Source organism: Nematolebias whitei, chromosome 7, assembly GCF_014905685.2.
Source record: "Nematolebias whitei isolate Nwh7 chromosome 7, NemWhi1, whole genome shotgun sequence".
In the NCBI taxonomy this organism is placed as follows: domain Eukaryota; kingdom Metazoa; phylum Chordata; class Actinopteri; order Cyprinodontiformes; family Rivulidae; genus Nematolebias; species Nematolebias whitei.
The window spans coordinates 27,627,601-27,648,618 of NC_056504.1; the positions used below are offsets into that span (position 1 = coordinate 27,627,601).

The following is a 21,018-nucleotide window of genomic DNA, read 5'->3' on the forward strand; positions in this document are numbered from 1 at the left end:
TTAAAAATATCAGCAGTTTGATATTAACGAGGATATTGCTGTTTCAGGTAAAACTGCAGTATTTAAAGCCATTGTGGCAGGCAGTCCAACACCTACCATGACATGGAGCAGAGCAAACGGAGAAATATTTTTCCATCCTGATGTGTGCTTGCAAAAATATAATGAAGAAAGTGATGAGCACACCCTGGAGGTAACAACTATAGCATCTTGTAGTAAATCCAAGGCTTTAAGAAGCAGCATTAAAACACTATGTATATACTGTATATAATTTAAAAAAACAGTAAATTAACTTTAATTCTGTTTGCATTTCATCAGTTCCCTAAGGTGGCTCCAGAAGATGCCGACACATACAAGTGTTATGCAACAAACGAATATGGCAGAGCAATTTGCACCGTTGTCCTGAATGTTATTGAGAGTAGGATTTATATCATTTTTTAAATCTATGTCTCAAAACTGTACAAAACGATATTGAGTAACAAGATTACTTTGTTTGTTCACAGTGGGATTTTCCAGAACAAAGGAACTTCAAAAATTACAAGTTGAAGGTGAGGTTTAAACATCACGTTTACATCATTGCTGGGTTTTTTTGTTTGCTTTTGTTAAAACAAAAAAAAAGAACAATGAGAAACAAAATCTTTTTGTCAAATACTCAAAATTAAAAAACAGAATATTTTGTGTGTTCTCAGATCCAACCGACCTAAGAAAGAAGCTTAAAAAACGGTGAATATTTATTTTTATTCTCCCAAATTTTCAAGCAAAAAAAAAAACAACCAAAACTTATTTTTAAGACAGAGATTCATATAGTGCAGGGGTCTGCAACTTTTTTGATCAAAGAGCCATTTCTGCCCCTTCACTCAAAGCCACAAAATCTGCTACAACTGTGATGATCAACTGGTGGCCCATGGGCCACTTTGAGCAAGCTGAAGGGGGCTTTTCTGGCCGATGGGGGTGATATTTCAAAACTAATAATCAATAATGAATTTCAACATTTACTGACATTTTTACATTTTGAGACCAAAAAAATGACTATGATGTAAAGAAGTAAAAACTTCTACATTTTAGATGAAAATGAAAACATTGAACTCTGCAGGCCTGTGTGGCGGAAGGAGAAATCAAGTATCTAACTTTGAAGTAATACAACAAAAAAATAGTAGTGTTGCTTAAACATTTGCAGAAATTTGATTTTTTTTTTAATGCCAAAACTACCCCTTTTTGTGGTGGGTATAAAAACCAGAGCAATTAAATTTCCTGTAAATTTTGGTCAAAGCTTCACAGAGCCACAGATAAGGGACTAAAGAGCCACATGTGGCCTCAGAGCCAAAGGTTGCAGACCCCTGGTAAAGTGTTAGTAGTGGTATAAAAACAACTGTTGCAATGAAGCTTCACAGTTTTTCTGCTTTACAGTAATTCAGATGGAACACGGGAGCAAAAGCCAATGGAACCAAATGAAAAAGTCTGGGAAATCCTGCTCAGTGCCGACAAGAAAGATTACGAGAGCATCTGTGCCGAGTACGGCGTCACAGACTTCCGCGGGATGCTGAAAAAACTTACAGAAATGAAAAGAGAGCGAGAAGAGGAGATTGCACAGGTACGTGGCTTACAGCAAAAACACGTTTCGTTGAGCTAGCTTTCTCTAAAACACAGTTTGTGTTTATTGTCATTTTGTCAAACAGCTTTATTATGCATTGTATATTAAGACATTTGTTTTCTTCACAGTTTATCACACATATCAGGACACTAAAACCTATTGAGGTCAAAGGTGATGACTGTGCAACAATTGAGTTGGATATGGATCTTTTGGATTCTGGCAGCAAAATGTACTTGTACAAGGTGAAACATACTGTTTGTGTTATAGTTCATTGATATTTGTTTATTCTGTATAAAAAAAAATGTTTATATGTTCCAATATAGGATGGTGTTATGGTTCCGTTCACTAAAGAAGATGGTGAAGGAATGAGGCATAGTTTAAAACAAGTCGGCAAAAAGTATATATTCACAATTAAAAACCTGAATAAGGAAGATGCAGGGCTATATTCAGTGGATGTTGAGGGGGTCAATGTATTCTCCACAGATTTTAAAGGTATGTCTTTGGAAGCATATTACATTTAAATAAACCACTTCAAGAGTTTATGCTTATCGTGCATACTGTATACTGCAGGCTAAAATACAGTCTTTTATTAATTAAACTTGCACCATGAAACTGAATAGCTATAACAAAAAATATAAAATTGGAACCACTAAAAGTAAATAAACAAAGTTGATGGAAGACATTAAATGTATTGTTGATTTGTTTTTATTAAATCCTGCAGTTCCTGAAGTTGACTTTGCTGTCAAAATAAAAGAGGTCAAAGCAGAAGAAAGGGAGGATGCCCTCTTTCAGTGTGTCCTAACTGCACCAATAGCTGAGCTCAAATGGTACGGCAAGAGCACTCTGCTCTCCAACAGTGAGAAACATGAGATAATTGTATCCGAAGATAAGCTAATCCACAAGCTGCTGGTGAAAGACTGCAAGCCTTTAGACGCTGGGATCTACGCTGCTGTGGCAGGAATTAAGTCTTGCAATGCCTGGCTTATTGTTGAAGGTGACAAACCTTTATTTTTGTAGAGGTTTTTTTAATGTAAATAATAGAAAAAGTAATGTTTGAATTAATGTCACATTCTTTTCCTTTCATAGCTAACAAAGACTCTTCCAAAAAGGCCAAAAAGGGAGAACGCAAAACTACCATTGCGGGTGCAGGCGATGATGAAGAGCTGTTAAGAATAGCTAAGGAACAGCATGAAAGATATCAGAAAGAAATGGAAGAAAAAATGGAACTAGCAAAAAAAGCTCAAGCAGAGAAAGAAGCTGCAGAAGCAGCTGCCCGAGCTGAGAAGGAAGCAGCTAAAAAAGCAGAGGCTGAGGCCAAAGCTGCAGCAAAGGAGGCGGCAAAAGCTGCTGCAAAGTCCAAGAGGGCTGCAGCTAGAAAGGATGGAACTGCAAGAAAAACTAAGAAAAAAGGAGCTAGTGCTGATGGTGCTGATGGTGCTGGTAGTGGGGCAGGATCATCTACCAGTGGTGCCGGAGGAGCTGGCTTTGCTGGTGATGGCATTGGAACTGGTGCTGGAGCTGGTGGTGCCGCAGCCATTGCAGATGGTGTAGCTGTCGGTTCAGGTGGTGCTGCTGGTGCAGGTGGCATGGCTGGTGCAGGGGGTGCTGCTGGAGCTGCCGCTGGTGCAGCTGGTGCAGGTGGCATGGGTGGTGCAGGGGGTGCTGCTGGAGCTGCTGGGGCTGCCACTGGTGCAGCTGGTGCAGGTGGCATGGCTGGTGCAGGGGGTGCTGCTGGAGCTGCCAGTGGTGCTGCTGGTGCTACTGGTGTGGGTGGAACTGCTGGAGCTTCTGGTGTCAGTGGGACTGCAGGCGCTGGTCGTGTTGGTGGAGCTGCTGGTGTCGGTGGTGCTGCAGCAGGAGCTAACGGTGCAGTGAAAGGTGTCACATCAGGGGCTACAGCTGCAGGTGTTGAGGGTAAAGATTTGGAAGAGTTTTTAGAGGAAGATGATGAAGACTCGTTTGAGGATTCTGATGAAGATAGTGAGGGGGAGGGGGAAGAGGGGGAGGGAAGAGAAGGAGGTATGAGAGGAGAAAGAGGGAATGAAGCAGGAGAAGATGAAGGAGATGGAGAAGAAGGAGGAAAAGGAGGAAAACAGAAAAAACGAATCAGGGCTGGTCCATTGATTCCTGACACAGTTATAGGTAAGTCATCAATTCTTTATGTGATACTGGATGTGTTGCCATATTTATTAGGATATTAAAAATAGTTTTTATTCATGTTTCTTTAGAGGTTCAGATGATAACAACCTGTACAGTCACTGTCAGGGAGACACCTTTATCCCCAAAAACTGATTCAAGAAGTAAAGAAATGAAAACTGAGTAAAGTTTAGATATTTTCTGTTTATGATCAGACTATCAGAACATGCAATAAGGATGTAACATATGAAAAATGGCTGATAGAATTAAATTATGCAAAAATAAAAATGAAGTTTTTCACCGACAGTTATATGAAGTTTATTGCCAAAGTTAAATCAGATTTTTACCTAACGCGTTTCCTATTTTAATTATTTCACACTTAGATCATTTTGTATCCAAGTCTTGTTATGAATTTTTTTTTCATATTACTGTTTTATTATCTATTAACTTTGACATAGCGGATTGAAATAAAGACAAACTTAAATGCTAAATTTATCATGTCTGTTTTTATGCCATCAGGACACAATAAGTGACAGTATAAGCTATTTGAAAAGGTCTTTCCTTCTCTCTGACAATAAACAAAATATGTTTGTGTTTTGAGCATAATAATTGTTCTTTTATGTTTATAGACATGTTTCTTTCTTTAAATGACTATGAGGTTTTTGATCGATTTCCTGTGTGGATTAGTAACATTGACTGTAAATGGAAAAAGTGAAAAGCCAACAGAAGCACCTTGAGCCATTCGGTGTAGTTGAAAACCTAAAACAAATAGATCTGACGCAGCAAGACATACAGAACAAATGTAAGCTGTGTGTTATCTTTCTACAAATATGTTCATTCGTATTTAATGTTGACATTTTAAATTGCCATCCTTACTGATTTTTATGTTTGTTTGTGTGTTGTTGTTTTTTGATATTCTTTATAACAGCACTGGATTTATGAAATTTGTGGTGATTTCCTCTAAAACTGGAAGAAAAAAAAAAAAATCAAAGAAAACAGTATCAAGAGTAAAGCCAGGGATGACTGGCTCTGTGCCAGCAGCATGCTGTCATGAATCTCCTACAAGTGGTGAGAGAAGGTGATGGAGGTGAGCCAGCAGCAGCTGACAAATGTTCAGGCCATGCATGGCCAGGCCTGTTGATCAGAGCAGGCAGACAGTTAGTGGTAAGACTTCAGGACAAAAACTGCTGCATGGCAGACGTCATCACTACATAAAGTCATTTGATAAGTATGCTTCTTCCAGTGATTAGACGTGTGACCACACATTTGTCTCTTCCTGCCAAAGTTTTGTTTAGATTGAACCCTGAATGTGTGAGAGAGATTCTTAATAACATTTGATTATATATCTATGAGTGATGTTGGTTAATAGCAGTCACCTTTGTTGTTTAAAATAATTTCTTTGACCTACAGATTGGACATCAGCATAAAGTTATATGTGTCAACCTATGTGTTTTGTGTTTGCAATGCTCAAATCCATCTGTGCTTTGTGCGCATCTGTGTTAACATCACTGCTTCTTGTTTTAAGCATTAATTCAGGATGAATCGGTGCATTGAGGTGAATTATTTATATGCAGCGGATGAAATTATGCTCCTAATCCTGCAACAGAAACACTTCTGCTTCAACGTTATATGCACTCAGACCTGGGAGATGGAGGACAGCTTAAGTTGACCTTGCAGGATCTCTGTACTCTAAACCTTTTTCGTCTGTAATTTCACTGAAGACTGAATTCATGTCTGACAAAGCAATAAATTCTTCAGATGGCCAAGGAGCTGCCAGCACTGAGAGGGAGGTTTCATTTCTTAATAGCCTGTCTTTCAGTCAAGACTAAGTGAAAGGAGGCAAATGAATTCCACCGGAGACTTTTCTTTGAGCATTATGAAGAGTTCAGGATTGCTAAATTGAAGGAAACCTTCTAAAGACAGGATTTTAAGCTGAATCTTAATAATGAAGTATAAATGTATGAAGTGCACAAAAAGGCTAAATGCTTTCTTATAACTTTTTAACTTGAACAATACACCATCTTCACATATATTTTCTATGGCATCACACAAATGTAGACATGAACTGCAAATAATTGACATAAAACGTGTTTAATGTGATTGTCAGTTCCCAATTTAAAAAAAATCTATTTGGACAAAGCTGGAGTGGATTGGGATGAGGGGAATCATTTTACTGACTTGTTTGTTAAACTCTCAGAACCCGGAGTTCACTTTCAAGCTGGCCTTTCCGACTGCAAAGCCATTATTGGAGAAGCAGCAGTGCTGGAGTGTAAAGTAAGCAGCGAGGACTGTGCAGGAATCTGGTACAAAGATGGAGCCGAAGTAAGAACTCTTCTAATCTTATGTATTTGCTAGATCTTTACTGAAGCAGTAAAGCACGGTCGTGTTTTTGTTTTGTTGTTTGCTTTTCCCCCCAGATTCAATCATCTGATAACCTAACTATTTCAAAAGAGGGATGTTTCCACCGGCTGCAAATTGTCAAAGTTACAGAAGAAAATGCTGGAAAATATAAATTTGAAGCAGATGGGCGCAAGACGGAGGCTGAAATAGTTGCTGAGGGTAAAAAATAAATGCCCCAAAAACATTTTTTTGTAAATTACTATAGTGACTGAAGGACACAACGAGGATGCATTTTTATGAATACCAGTCTTCACTTTTTGGCAACCAACAGTAATTTGTAACATAAACCTTAAATTTGTTTCTGTATTTTGGTGATTTCAGATCCACCCAGATTTAATGCTGAGGAGCTAGAAGCATTTAAGACACCTGTAACTGTGAAAAAGGGACATAAGGCTACTTTCAATTTGTCCTTCATTGGACGAGAACCTATAAAAGTTCAGTGGTACCGTGAGGGTGAAGAACTTTCAGAAGAAGGCAACATCAAGATTGAGACATCCGAGGGAAGCAGTCGTTTGCTTACATTGAAACTGCAGCGTAAAGACAGCGGTGAAATTAAGATCAAACTCAAAAATGAATATGGCACAGTTGAGGCCATCAGCCAGCTCAATGTACTGGGTATGTACTGGAAATATTCTAAAGAAACTTGTGCATTTCTACTATGCGTATCTTTTTAACCATTAAAATAAAACTAAAGGAAAAGATGTGTTGAGCAGTTGAATTATTGTTCTTTGTGCCACGTTATTTTATGACAGATAAGCCAACACCTCCAATGGGACCTCTTGAGATTGTTGAAGCCGGCTCCTCTGCAATTGAATTCAAGTGGAGACCTCCAAAAGACAATGGTGGCTGCAAGATCCAAAACTATATTCTTGAAAGACAACAAATTGGACGTAACACCTGGAAGAAGGTGGGGCCAATTGGTCCAGAGGCCAAATACAGAGACAGTGATGTGGATCATGGTAGAAGATACTGCTATCGCATCAGAGTGGAAACTGAAATAGGCATCAGTGAGCTGATGGAAACAGAGGACATACAAGCTGGAACAAAAGGTAAGCTCAGGACAAACAGTTATCCAGGCACCTTAAAATTAACACTCTCCCATAAGATCCTGGACAACATTAAAATTACAGCTTGAAGTTGAATTAATCAGTTGAGATGTTCACAAACCACAAATTAGTAGATGGGAAAATAAAAATATTTTACGACAAATGGATTTATATGAAAAATATAAATGTTCTGATTTTATGATATCCACCCCAACAAGTCATACCCCATATACAAACATATAAGTCATAAAGAAATGGTTCAGCGTGAGGGAGAAGGAGCGCCACCTCACGGTAAGCAGCGCACTGAGTTCTGTTGACAGGGTGGGGCGCCCTCCTTGTATAATGGCAGAGGAAACACTGACGCTAATGTGTTAGCTGGTGAAGTGTCGCTCCACACTGTGGCATTTTGATGTTGTCACAGTCGCACCACAAATGAGACATGCACATGTACCATACCATACCAAACCAAACCATACCATACCATACCATAACACTTTATTTATAAAGCACTTAAAACAGCAACAAGGCCAACCAAAGTGCTGTACATCAGAAATAAACAAGCAAAGCACACAGTAAAAAAATACATAGATCAGACTAGAAGAAGATAATAACTAAATGGCTAACATTGTAGAATAAAGACAGGTTAAAAACAAATCACACTGTGTCAAGTCAGGGAATAAAAGTGGTTTTTTAAGCAAGACTTACAAACAGTGAGAGAGGGGGACTGCCTGACATGTAGTGGTAAGTCATTCCACAGTTTTGGACCTGCAACAGAGAAAGCCCTGTCACCTCTGAGCTTAAGACGAGTTCCTGGAACCAATAGAAGCATCTGATCTACTGACCTCAGACAGAGCTGTGGGACATATGGCTGCAGCAGATCAGTGAGATAAGAGGTGGCAGAGCTGTTCAGAGATTTGAAAACATAAAGAAGGATTTTGAATTCTGAATTTCTGAATTTGAAAGTGAACCGGGAGCCAATGCAGGGAGGCCAAAACTGGTGCAATGTGCTCTCTTTTGCATGTACCGGTTAAAAATAGGGCTGCAGCATTTTGGACCAGTTGTAATTGTGCAATGGAATGCAATTTGTCTTTCATAACTGTTAAAAAAAAACTCTTTTTCCCAATTACTGTGAAAATAATATGTTTTCTTCTGCCACTTTCTCCTCTAATCAGCGAGGTCAAAACAGTTTGTAGCTGTGCCGCTCACAGAGACCTCTGTGCATCTCTGCATCAATCAGAACGTTTTGACTCCAGACAAGGTTGCTAAACTGTATAAGTGAAACATTTTATTCCAAAAGTTTTCATTAATTATTTTCATTTCATATCGACATCCATGCAAATGTAATTACTTAATTAAAAAACAAAACATAATTAATGACTAATTTTTAGGCGGTGCTTCTTGATGATGAGTGCTATTTTTAGAGCATGTCCCACAGGTGACTCAAGTGGTCCCTGCGGGCGACCAGGTGCCCGTGGACACCGTGTTGGTGACCCCATAAACAAACTACTGTATACTTACTTCAGCAGCCCATATTCTCCAACTTAACCTAATAGAGAACATTAGTTATACATAAAATATGTTTTAATAAGGTCAAAACGGAAGAGATTTTAATTTCTTTTTGCAGTGGGGTTATTTTCTGTTTTATTTTGTGTGTACAGCATACCCTGGACCACCATCAGCACCAAAAGTTGTCACTGCCTTCAAGGACTGCATCAGTCTCACCTGGTCTCCTCCTGCTGACACTGGAGGAACAAGTATTCTGGGATACAACCTTGAGAAACGCAAGAAAGGCAGCAATCTCTGGGGCTTAGTCCACCCACCAAATGAAATAATCAAAGGTTATTCCATTATGTATCTGCCATTTTGCTTTATAAGTGTTAAAACAATTGCTGCTATAATAAAATAACCACATATTCACATTCCTGCTGTCCAGGTAAAGGATTTGCAGTTAAAGATGTGGTTGAGGGCATGGAGTACGAGTTCCGTGTGGCTGCAATCAACGACTCTGGAGCTGGTGAATTTAGTTCACCATCTGAGTTTGTGTTTGCCAGGGATCCTAAAAGTAGGTGGATTTTTAAAAACATTATGACATGGCTGTCATTTTTTTAATTGTGAGAGGTATTAGTGTGAAATATAAAAGCTGACACTGAATTTTGTGTTACAGAGCCTCCTGGTAAAGTCCTTGACTTGAAAGTGACAGATTCATCCTACACAACCCTGTCCCTGTCTTGGACTGCACCTAAGGACATTAAGGAGGTTGCGGATGAAGCAAAGGGATATTTTGTGGAGATCAGACCAGCAGAAAATACAGAGTGGGATCGCTGCAATTCAAACGCAACAACCATGACTTCATATACAGTAAAGGGCATGAAGTCAATGGCCATGTACTGGGTGAGAGTCATTGCTATTAATGATGGAGGAGAGGGGGAGCCTCAGGAGCTAGACAATTACATTCTTGCCACGCCACCTCCTGGTAAGTAAATTTGCGCTCAAATCTAGCTGTTAAATCTAATATTGTGACAAAAAGGACTAAAAACACCCTTAACCACATACATTGGGTGCAGAATTGTGGGAAAAGATGCCCAATTCTAGTTTAGTTTACTATTAAAGAGAACTGTACTAGACTTTTTGTAAAGTAACACCCATTGATGACTTTCACTTTGTGGATGATTCAGAGTCAGAGTTTCTTTATTGTCATACGCACCACATGTGGTACATGTGTTGGAATGAAAATATGTACACAGGGTTCCAGTTACATCTAACAATAAAATGCAAAACAAAAACAGCAATAAGATCCAGATAGTTGGTATTTAAGAAACCCAGACACTCTTGTGCACAGTTCTCCAAAACCCTATCCAGAAAACAAAGCCTGAGAACTGCTGATGAACATTAGCCTAATAATAAAAGGTCTGAAAACAACAGATTTCATCACAAATAGGGTGAAGCATGAATAATAATAATAATAATAATAATAATAATAATAATAATAATAATAATAATAATTAGTGAAAACATCAAACAGCTGCCGTTGAGCATAATAATATTTGAATGTTTACTTTAATCTAGAACTTGTATTATGGCAACAGAGACACTTTGAGTTTTTTGGGGGTTTTTTTTCGTTTGTTTGTTATTGTCACAAACAATAAAACTATAAACTTTCTGTTTACATAGTGAGGCCACGGTTCACAGATGCCAAAATCAAGAGTTTTATGATTGTAAGAGCAGGAAATTCAGCACGATTCAACATTAACTTTGAGGTAAATAAGAAATGGTTTATATTAATGATATTCATGGCTTTTCTTTTATGACATATATGTTAAAAATAATTTTTTTTTAAAGTTTTTTTTTTGTTGTTGGTTTGTTTGTTTTAGGCATCACCTTGGCCAGATGTAATTTGGCTGAAGGATGGAGTGCCTGTGTCTAAAAAGGTTACCATCAGCAACGCTGACCGTACATCTCAGCTTCTGATTCCTGCAGCTGAGCGCTCAGATACTGGAATTTATACCATCGTTATCAAAAACATCGTAGGCCAAGAAACATTCAGCGTTGAAATTCGAGTCACAGGTGACTTGCATATACAGCAGCACTCTGCTCTTTTACTGTTTCAACTTGGCTCCTGGTTGAAAATGAATTTTCATTTTCCCTCCAGATGAGCCAAAGCCATCTGGTCCCGTGGAGCTGGATGAAAATGTGCCTGGCACCGTGACCATTTCATGGACCCCGTCTCCTGATGAGAAACGAGATGACAGGCTACACTACCTGGTGACTAAGCGTGACTCAGTCAAAAGAATCTGGCACACTATTGGAGATCGAATCTTCAACAATAGATTCACGGCCTGCAACATCATGCCGGGCCGAGAATACCAGTTCAGAGTTTATGCAAAAAACGACATGGGCTGCTCCAAACCTTCAGAATCAACCAAGTGGCTGATTCCTGCCAAAAAAGGTATTCAAAACTGGTGGCCATTTTCATGTTTTTACTAAACATTTGACTGTGTGTGAGTGTGTATGTGTAGAAAAACAGCATTTTTTAAAATTCTGACACTGCCTTTAAAGGTCATTTTTAATGTGATGTTCTGTCAAAATGGAGGAAGGGCATATTTCTTCATCAGATTAAGCTAATGGCTAGCCACATAAGGGCCCTTACTGTTTTTATAGGTTTAAAAAAGTATATATGTCTCAAACATGTCAAATATGTAAAAAAAAAAAAAGCTTTATTAGCTAACTTCTACATTTTTTATGGCATGTTTGTGTAGTTGTTGTTTTCTTACCAGACAATGCTTGGGTTACTACACAAAATCTTTTTGTGCTCAGCATAAACAATGTACATAAATGCTGGTATCGTGACGTGCATTCAGACAAAATGATACATTTTGCAGCCTCAGCACCAGCAACATGAAATGCATGGTCTATGCTAAGCAAACATTCACAAATGTGTTATGTATTGTCATCATTGTATGTTCCAGTACAACGGCAAAATTGGCTCTCTGCATTTAACCCATCCACCACCAGGCGGAGCAGTGGGCAGCTATTGAAAGCACCTGGGTAACATTTTGGGGATAAGATGTGCTGCTCAGAGACAGCATGAGATGTGCAGTGACTGGGGATCGAACCTGGGACTTTCGGGTCCTGAGTCAGCTCCGCTGCCTCTACACCATCTCGACCTATGACATTTTAAAATAAATTGTTTTTTTTATGACAATAGCAACCAATTCCAACAATAATTAATAAAATCACTGTATCTCCAAAATGCAGGGCTTTTAAACTCCACAAACTTCAACTATGTTTAATTTAAAAAAATATTAATAATAAATGGTTTATTTCACAATGGTTTGACATGTAAGCCTTCGCACCTTCCAGTCCCTTTGTCAATTTACTTTCTTTAAAATATATGGCACCTTGAGCAAGGCCCTTAACCCCGCACCATCTGCACCCTAGATGGCAGCTCTCTGGTCCATGTTGTGGTAGCTCGGTGATCTGTGGTCATGTCAGGAAGGGCATCTGGTGTACAAACAATTGTCAAGTCTTCATGTGAGTTAGTTCGCTGTGGTGACCCCTGAGGAAGGGAACAGCCGAAAGAAATTTTAAAAATTAAAATGCCCTAAAAACCTAGTCTGTCAGCTTTGAAAACCGATGAAGATATCTTTTTGTAATACTCATTTGAACCACATAAGTGTAAAGTGCACCTCCACCACTGTGAAGATAGTGAAGTGTATAAAGAATGACGGGCTTCAAGTTCCAAGCATTCACACTCTGCAATTGAATAACTGTATAAATATTGTCTTTAAAACATTCTAGCCACTGATATTGTTGCAATACATATATTTCTTACAGAAAAATTCACTCTGATAATGCCAGAGTCGAAAGCCTGCGATCTACAGTGTCCTCCCAAATTCTTTGTTCCACTGAAAACGCACACCGCTCCTCAAGGATATGAATGCTACATGACTTGTGCTGTAAAGGGAGAACCAACACCTCACGTGACATGGCTCCGGAACAACATCAGTCTGAACACCAACACCAACTACTTCATCTCCAACACCTGCGGAGTCTGTTCTCTGCTCATTTTGAGGGTTGGATCTAAAGATACTGGGGAATACAAGGTTATTGCAGAAAACACCTTGGGAAGGGATGAGAGTTCAACCAAACTAACAGTCAGAGGTATGTCTTTCCCAGAATGCACCTGAGTTTTGAAGTGTGTTATGTGGGTCTAATAGTCACTGTTTGTCTTTGCAGAGTAAATGATCACATAAGATGGTAGCAAAATCCCGGATGTTGGGACTCCACCAACCGTGTATTTTAGAGCTGAGCAAGCTGAGCAAAACCTAACATTTGTGGAATGCAATACTAATAATTGGTGCAAACATGTAATGTTAAATATTTGTTCTACAGCCTCTGCCATCTGTGCTGTATAAGTTTCAACTTTCAAAACTTATATTAAAACCAACTGAATATCCTGTTTTTGATTTGTTTTGTGCTAATTCATGCAATAGAAGTTCAAAAGCCATTTAAAGGTCTTAATGTGCAAAAAACTGGTGCCTTAACCTGAGTTAAGTTTTACATGTATGAAAAAATGTCTAGTTGCTTTATTATTTTCAATGTTTTTGCCAAAGCAGGGGTTTTTTTTTTTTTTGGTGTTATTTTGTCTTATTCTCTGTTAGCAGGATAACACAAGATTGTCATGAAATATGATCAAGCAGCAAAACATCTAAATACAGAATTTTAAAAGCTTTATTTTGTCATAAATCACATCACATCAGCAGACGATGATCAAGCATGTCAGGCTCCCCAGGTTTCAAGTTTGGTTCCCAAATGTGGAAAAGTTTTACCCTCTTCTTAAACATCCAATGGACGATTTGCAATGACATCACAGATGGAAAAAGAGGCCACACTTAGTTGTAAATCAGATTTAAAATGTTAAAATGTGTGTGTTAAAGTGAGTTATATCAAAACTTTTTCACATTAGATGTTACTTTGTTTTTTGTTCTTGTATTGCTGCTTTTGCATGGAAGGTGTTTTGCATTTTTGAAATTACAATTGTTTAAAATCAAGTAACATTCTCAATTTACAACTAGATTTGTGATTTTCACAAAATTACAATATTTAAATCAAAATACATTATAATTTGAAACTAAAATGATACTCATAATTGACAGTGCAGTATGGCATATAGATGTTAATTTGTTTGTGTTACTGGTAAATAAACATTTAAACTGCTTTTTGATGTCAATTTCTTTCAGCTAATGTGCACAATTCTTAAAAATATATATTTTTTTAAATACGTTTTTTAAAGGAACATCAGTATGAACTCTGTAGCAACCATTGATTCAGCAAGCTTCAAAATTCACACCACTTGTTAAGCCTCGTAAAAATTTATGTTGGTGATTTATGTTCACATCTTAAGTTACAAGTCTGAGTGTGTTTTTAGGCTCTGAGAATAATCCGTGTTTAATGTTACAAAGAAATAAGGAACACCTTGAACAAAAATGTGACTGACAAGGACAGGATGTAATTTCTCTGGTTCAGTCTAAAGAGATTTAAAAGTGATGTTTGCTTTAGATCAGTCTTAGAATTTGGAATCTGTTTTTTATTTTTATCATTTAAAATTTCCAAAACTACGAAGAGCTGGAAGGAATTTTAAAAATAAAAAGTGAAAACGTAATTAACACTTACAGTATATCTTGTTATATGATGGGATAGGCATCACACAGCGAACATGTTTAAATTTGTGCCGAAGCGGCTCATATGGCACTTCATGGGAACTCCGTTTCATGATCCTATCAATCGTTAGGGACACACATCATGCCAGTAAACCTATCTCCACAAGCTGCAGTCAAAAAGCAATGGGGTGGGTAGCTCTGAGTGTCATGAAAACCATTCTGGCCTCTTAAAACGAAGAGCCCACACTCAAGAATCAGCTGGAACCTGGCTGACAGACAGAAGAGCACGGCAGATAACTCGAAACAAAAAAAGTAAGTACATTTAAAAAAGCAAGATTTGCAACTCCTAGCATGTAAATTTTATATCCAACCTTTTTTGTTTTTTTCTCATCTGATATTATTCCCGATTCTGTAAATAAATACATATTTTATCAATTAGGCTAATTACAAACACATTTTAATTACAGGGCATAATAAAATTAAAATAATCACTTTTGTCCTTGTCAGTTCATCTGTAAAATTTTGTGTTGAAACACTAAGGAAAAAGAATTGTCAATGTTTTGGAGGAATCGTATAGTCTTAGTCTGTAAAATGCTAATGCTTTTTTTTTTTTTTTAAATACTGTAACTGGACAAATTATACACACTTCACAAACAAACACTGATTCAAATTATCACAAAAATAATCCTTTCACACTTTCCTTCTGAAAGTCACTGTATTTGGCAAAATCTTAAATAATTGGGAAGCATTTAATCCCACAAAAAAAAAAAAGTGCATGCACTTGTATTAAAGATACCTATGAAATGCAAGTGACAAAACTGGCATTCACAAATCAGTTCACTCATAAAACCCTGGGCAAAGCGATCTTCTCTCAGACAAATTTAGCTTCACAGCAGCTCAGCACGTGTACAAAATTTTGCCAACTTCATTAACTGTGAGTATAATGTTTAATCCTTTTTATTTATATTTATTTGTAATTTAAGTAGCTATTATTTAAAATATAAATAAATTTATATAAAATATAAAATATATTTAAAATTTACAGTGACTGGTCTGAATGACTATCAGGCGGTAGCCCTCTTCCCGATAGTCACTAAATGCTTTGAAAAACTGGTCATGACCCACATCAAACCTAACATCAACATCAACGAGGACCCTCACCAGTATGCATATCGCAAGAATCGATCAACAGAAGACACCATCTCCTCTGTGGTCCACACTGCTCTCACCCACTTAGAACAGAAGGACTCCTACGTTCGTATGCTCTTTGTGGACTTCACATCTGCCTTTAAGACCATGATCCCCCAGACTCTGATGGACAAACTACTCACACTAGGACTAAGTTCCTCTCTCGGCAACTGGGTCCTAGACTTCTTAACCAACAAACCACAATCTTTGAAGATCCACGACTTCTCCTCCTCCACCATAACCTTCAGCACGGGCTCCCCCCAGGCCTGTGTGTTGAGTCCCCTCCTGTTCACTATGCTAACGTATGACTGTGCACCTACCCATCCAGGCTGTCATACTGTAAAGTTTGCAGACCATACAGCAGTGGTTTGATGCATCAAAAACAATGATGAGTCCAGCTACAGGCAGGAGGTGGAACACCTGGAGTGCTGGTGCAGGACAAACAACCTTCACAGCAATGTGAATAAGACGAAGGAGATGGTCGTGGATTTCAGAAAAAAAATAAACGCACCTACCCCCCCACCCCCCAGGAGGCTCTGTGGCGGAAGTGGTCTCCAGCAACAAGTACTTGGGTGTACACCTGAATAACAACCTCAGCTGGGGCAACAACACCAACAGCCTGATTAAGAAAGCTCATCAGAGACTCTACTTCCTCAGGCGGCTGAGACAAGCTGGTCTGGGAAGCTCAGTCCTCACCTCCTTCTACAGGTGTGCAGTGGAGAGCATCACAGATGCAGAAAGAAAAGCTTTGCAGAGAGTGGTGAAGGCTGCACAGAGTTATGTTGGTGTCAGACGCCCCACCTTCACAGACATCTACACCTCCAGATGCAGGAAGAGTGCCGCCTGCATCATGAAGGACCCCACATACCCAGCACACACACACTTTTTGCCCCACTTCTCTCAGGCAGAAGGCTGAGGAGCATTAAGTGCAGAACCACCAGGCTGAGGAACAGCTTCTACCCTGAAGCTGTTAGACTCATGAATCTCTAACCAGGAAAAATCACTGTGAAAATTACTGTGAAAAAAAATGTGAAAGTCACTGTAATGCCACTTGGTTGTTGATATGTGCTGCTGACTATCCATGATGCTGATCTCATGCTGCTGATTATTTCATGTTGCTGTGTTCATTAGTCCTCATCTGCTCATACAGACTCATGTTTGTGCTACTGTTGTTTTTGGCGCATTCTTTTTGGACTTTTGGTGCTTAGTGTATTCTTAGTTTAGTGAATGTAGTATATTCTTAGTTCATGACTTGGATCTTACTAATGTTCTTCTTTACAATTTGTATTTTTTGTTGGATGTAACTGGGACCCTATTTACATTGCCCCACCTCATGTATCACGTGTGGTGTGTATGACAAATAAATCTCTCTGACTCTGACTCTGATTATACATGTGAACCACAATAATTGTGTCATTTGGCTAATGTGATCAGACCAAAAAAATACAAAATAGTGAAAACTGTGCTGTTTGCTTATAAAAATTATCATACAGGAAGTTGTTTTTAACATGTTTGTACATGTGTATGCATTTGATATTAATCTTTAAAAAGTTAAACCTTTTAAAATACATCTTAAAAGTAAAAACTAAAATCTGAGAAGCTTAAAGAACTTTTTTAATATTGTGTTTTAATGTGATGGTAGGACATGTCAGTTGATATGTCGACACTTTCAGAGATTGATATAATGTTGGATATTTTTTGAAACTAGAAAAAAGCCCAAACTTTTAAATACACAGGGATTGTGTGTTTAATTTATATAATTAATGGCTACCAAAGTGGGGCCATCTAACGTCTAAGATGGATAAAAACAAGTTTACATCTGTAGTCAGAGAGATACGTCACTTTTTATCTACCCATATATTTTCCTTCTTACAATGTAATAATCAGGTCTCTCTTGTAAATGAGTCCTCGAGGCTCAATGGGATTTACCTGTCTAAATAAAGGTTGATTGAATACTCAATAAATATAAACTCACAAATCAGTACAGTACTATTCATGCAACACATTAGTTTTTCACAATAAAACTCCAACCATCAGCTTTTATTTAAATTTTTTGGAATAGTGTGATGAATACGTTAAGAGCTCCCACCTCCCTTTGGCTAAAAATGCATCCTGTCCTAAACCTCAAGTTTCCAACATGATAATCGACACCCAGTGCAGATTCCGACCATCTGGAGGACATAAATTTCTTGTAAGGCAGATGGAGTTCATATGATCACCAACATTGGTCAAGCAAACCCTCAAACCTCACAACACTGAAACTGAATGGCATGTTCCTTTTTTATTATATTTTCTAAGAACATGTCAATAATAATAACATGGTAGTCTCTCGATACTTCGCGGTTTGACTTTTACGGACTCACTATTTCACGGGTTTTTAATATATTGTACACAACACACAATCGGTGATGGTGAAAGACAGAACCCGCCCCCTCCTTTCTATTTCTGAGGCTGTCTGTCACAGAAGAGGCGATGGTGAAAGACAAACACCCACTCCCCGCCCCCTCCTTTCTCTTTCTGAGGCTGTCTGTCACAGAAGAGGTGATGAGGAAAGACAAACACCCACTCCCCGCCCCATATTTTCTTTTTCTGAGGTTGTCTGTCACAGAAGAGGTGCTGGGGAAAGACAAACACCCACTCCCCACCCCCTCCTTTCTCTTTCTGAGGATGTCTGTCACAGAAGAGGCAATGGAGAAAGACGAACACCCACTCCCTGCCTGCTCCTTTCTCTTTCTCTGCTGTGACAAATGAAAAAAGAGAGAGTGGCTGAGCACCGCCGAATGTGGCTCACTCAGGTATAAGACAGACACCCACTTGCCCCCTCCTTTCTCTTTTCAAAGCTGTCTGTGTATATATATATATATATATATATTATATATATATATATATTATATATATAAAAAACACTAAAATAAATATAAAGTCCCTACTACGCAGATTTTCACCTATCGTGAGAGTGTCTGGAACGTAACTCCCATGATAAGTGAGGAACTACTGGTATTTGTTTAATTTGGGTTTTGTTGTTTTATGAACAATGTCAAGGGTAAGCGAGTGGTGACCTAGAGGTTAGAGAAGGCAAGCCTGTGATGGGAGGGTCACTACCAGTAATTTGATCCCCGGGGCCAACAACATCAAAATGTGAGTGGGAAAGTTGAAGCACACACACGTACCTCCACCCTCATTTACCATTTGTCAGGAAGGGCATCTGTCGTAAAAAAAAAACTATTGCCAAGTCTTGGTGCAAGTTAGTTCGCTGAGGTGACCCCTGAAGAAGAGAGCAGCTGAAAAATAAGCAAAAATGCTAAGGCCAATTCTGCTTTTTACATTAACTTGTTCTGTACTGCCTCAGGATCTCATAAGCTCGTCCTGAATATAAAAGACAAATAAAGCTGCATGCTAACACAGTAACAGCTTTCAGAGTGTGTACTGTATTTTTTTTCTTTGTGTAAGTAGAAAAGTTGGTGTCAAGATGTTCAAGATTTACAAAACTAAGGATGAGCAACCTATTGCTCCTGGTCAGGGTAAGTCACTAACTGGTTGTAAAAGACTCAAGTTTAACTGATCTAATATTTACATTTACTCACCATTTCTTGATGTTTGCATAATGCAACCATATTTTTGTTGTGTGATGACAGTAAAAATTAAGAAGAAATCAAGGGTGCCTGGAGTTATGATCACCCAGTACACGGAGGAACTACCCCAAGGCATGACCACTCCAGATTTCACTCGCAAACCTATCGCTCTCACGATCCAAGAAGGTATTATAACATATCTCTGATCCTGCACATATATGTTTTGTTGACGTGAAGTAACTCAAGATAATGGCACAGCCTTCTAATTTTGATGCCATTTTTGAAGGAAAACTGGCCATCTTCAGGGCAATTGTTACTGGAAACCCAGTCCCAGCTGTCACCTGGGTGAGGAGTAATGGGGAAATTGAAGAAGAAAGACACAAACCTGTATTTGATGCCATGTCTGGTGAACATCAACTGCAGGTATAATCACTATCTGTTATAGCATTGTTTAGACTTTATAAATAGTTTTGCAAAAGCAGATTTTGTTTTTTCTTGATAGATGCCTAATGTATGTGTGGATCAAGCGGACACCTACAAATGTTACGCAAGAAATGAATATGGAAAAGCAGTTGTAACTGTAACACTCAACGTCATTGAAGGTTGGATTCTTATGCTATTTATAATATTTCAATCAGTATAATAAAAAAATATCAAAATTATTTCATATTTGCTCTGTTTAGTTGGCTATAAAAAGAACAAAGCAATGCAACAATCAAGAACAGGTACACACCTTACATTTATTTCCAGCATAATAAGCCTAATGGGTTTTTTTTTTAATTAACTGTGGTGCTGGTTTGTGTTATAGCTATCCGGGAGTTACCCGAAGACTTTAAAAAGACTTTAAGAAGCACGTGAGTGAGAAACAAGTTCATTAATAAACTGACTTTTTTTGGTTTGATTTCAAATGTAAACTTGGTTTTAAAAAACTTGCCTTTTTATGTATTTTTAAGGACATTTATAGAGCCTAAAGAAGACGTAAAGCCAGAGATCGATGACAAGTTCTGGGAGCTGTTACTGAGTGCAGACAAGAAAGAATATGAGAACATTTGTGCTCAATATGGTATCACTGATTTTCGTTGGATGCTAAAGAAACTAAATGAAAAGAAGCATGAGAGGGAGCAGGAACAAGAAAAAGTTTGTTCTCACTTTTTATGTTTCTGTAAATCACCTACACAAATCTACGTCGGAGTATTAGGGCCACGCTAAGGAGAAAAAAAATATGAGAAAAAAGTCATAAAATTACTATAAGAAAGTTGTAGTATTACGAGAATAAAGTCATAATATTATAAGAATAAAATTGAAATATTACGAGAATAAAGTCAAAATAATACGAAAATAAAGTAGAAACAATACAAGAATAAATTAATAAGATTATGTGAATAAACTCTTAATATTACCAGAATAAAGTTGTAATATTATCAGAGCTCTGACACAGCAAAATAATCTTACAACGGAGGTAAAATGATGAATGTTGAACATCTTGTTATGTTATACTTTGGTACTGGTTTTACAAATAAGGAAATACTTCATCTATTAGCACATCAGCATCAGATTATAATCTGTATCAGGACTTTGAAAAGATTGTACAAACGACTATGTCCGTTTCGAAGAAAGAACCACACAGATTTGAAAGATATTGCTGGTTTTGTGTAAGAAGAGCTTTCTGGCAGTGGACGACTGCAAAACTGTAGGTGGTTACATCTGCATGCAATTCAAAGAGTAATATTGTGTCTTTATTCTCATAAATTATTACTTTATTCTCGTAATACTACGACATTATTCTCATAATATTTCAAATGTATTAACTTTATTGTCATACAACTTTATTCTCGTATTTCTATGACTTTTTCCACATAATGTCATTTTTTTCTCTTAGCGTGGCCCATCGTACAAATCAGATTGAGATAGATCTTTTTCATATATAT

General features: G+C 38.0%; 3 protein-coding genes across 4 annotated transcripts in view; all 3 read left to right on the forward strand.

Moving 5' to 3' along the window:
- The window catches only part of LOC119411777 (immunoglobulin-like and fibronectin type III domain-containing protein 1), a 34,396-nt gene extending 21,380 nt beyond the window's left edge, over positions 1-13,016 (forward strand). The window contains exons 4-23 of the mRNA XM_037678702.1: positions 48-190; positions 316-415; positions 501-545; positions 687-720; positions 1,405-1,588; positions 1,717-1,830; positions 1,912-2,080; positions 2,310-2,582; positions 5,922-6,046; positions 6,142-6,283; positions 6,446-6,739; positions 6,877-7,173; positions 8,829-9,008; positions 9,104-9,232; positions 9,335-9,643; positions 10,342-10,427; positions 10,542-10,734; positions 10,820-11,116; positions 12,505-12,831; positions 12,907-13,016. Coding sequence (XP_037534630.1) covers positions 48-190; positions 316-415; positions 501-545; positions 687-720; positions 1,405-1,588; positions 1,717-1,830; positions 1,912-2,080; positions 2,310-2,582; positions 5,922-6,046; positions 6,142-6,283; positions 6,446-6,739; positions 6,877-7,173; positions 8,829-9,008; positions 9,104-9,232; positions 9,335-9,643; positions 10,342-10,427; positions 10,542-10,734; positions 10,820-11,116; positions 12,505-12,831; positions 12,907-12,911 — 3,446 coding nt within the window. The 3' untranslated portion in view covers positions 12,912-13,016. The remainder of the gene's footprint in view (positions 1-47; positions 191-315; positions 416-500; positions 546-686; positions 721-1,404; positions 1,589-1,716; positions 1,831-1,911; positions 2,081-2,309; positions 2,583-5,921; positions 6,047-6,141; positions 6,284-6,445; positions 6,740-6,876; positions 7,174-8,828; positions 9,009-9,103; positions 9,233-9,334; positions 9,644-10,341; positions 10,428-10,541; positions 10,735-10,819; positions 11,117-12,504; positions 12,832-12,906) is intronic.
- On the forward strand, positions 3,250-4,754 carry LOC119411775 (paraneoplastic antigen Ma6E). Of its 2 annotated transcripts, none has more exons than XM_037678701.1 (3): positions 3,250-3,730; positions 4,383-4,526; positions 4,653-4,754. In XM_037678701.1, the coding sequence occupies exons 1-2, from the start codon at positions 3,298-3,300 to the stop codon at positions 4,388-4,390; spliced, it is 441 nt and encodes a 146-aa protein (XP_037534629.1). In that variant the 5' UTR covers positions 3,250-3,297; the 3' UTR covers positions 4,391-4,526; positions 4,653-4,754. The 2 variants fall into 2 exon arrangements, with proteins under 2 accessions (XP_037534629.1, XP_037534628.1); XM_037678700.1 differs by having other exon boundaries at positions 4,412-4,526.
- A 1,580-nt stretch (positions 13,017-14,596) lies between the features above and the next one.
- The window catches only part of LOC119412743 (immunoglobulin-like and fibronectin type III domain-containing protein 1), a 17,721-nt gene continuing 11,299 nt past the window's right edge, over positions 14,597-21,018 (forward strand). The window contains exons 1-8 of the mRNA XM_037679780.1: positions 14,597-14,642; positions 18,972-19,039; positions 19,154-19,276; positions 19,377-19,513; positions 19,593-19,692; positions 19,774-19,815; positions 19,899-19,944; positions 20,044-20,227. Coding sequence (XP_037535708.1) covers positions 18,988-19,039; positions 19,154-19,276; positions 19,377-19,513; positions 19,593-19,692; positions 19,774-19,815; positions 19,899-19,944; positions 20,044-20,227 — 684 coding nt within the window. The 5' untranslated portion in view covers positions 14,597-14,642; positions 18,972-18,987. The remainder of the gene's footprint in view (positions 14,643-18,971; positions 19,040-19,153; positions 19,277-19,376; positions 19,514-19,592; positions 19,693-19,773; positions 19,816-19,898; positions 19,945-20,043; positions 20,228-21,018) is intronic.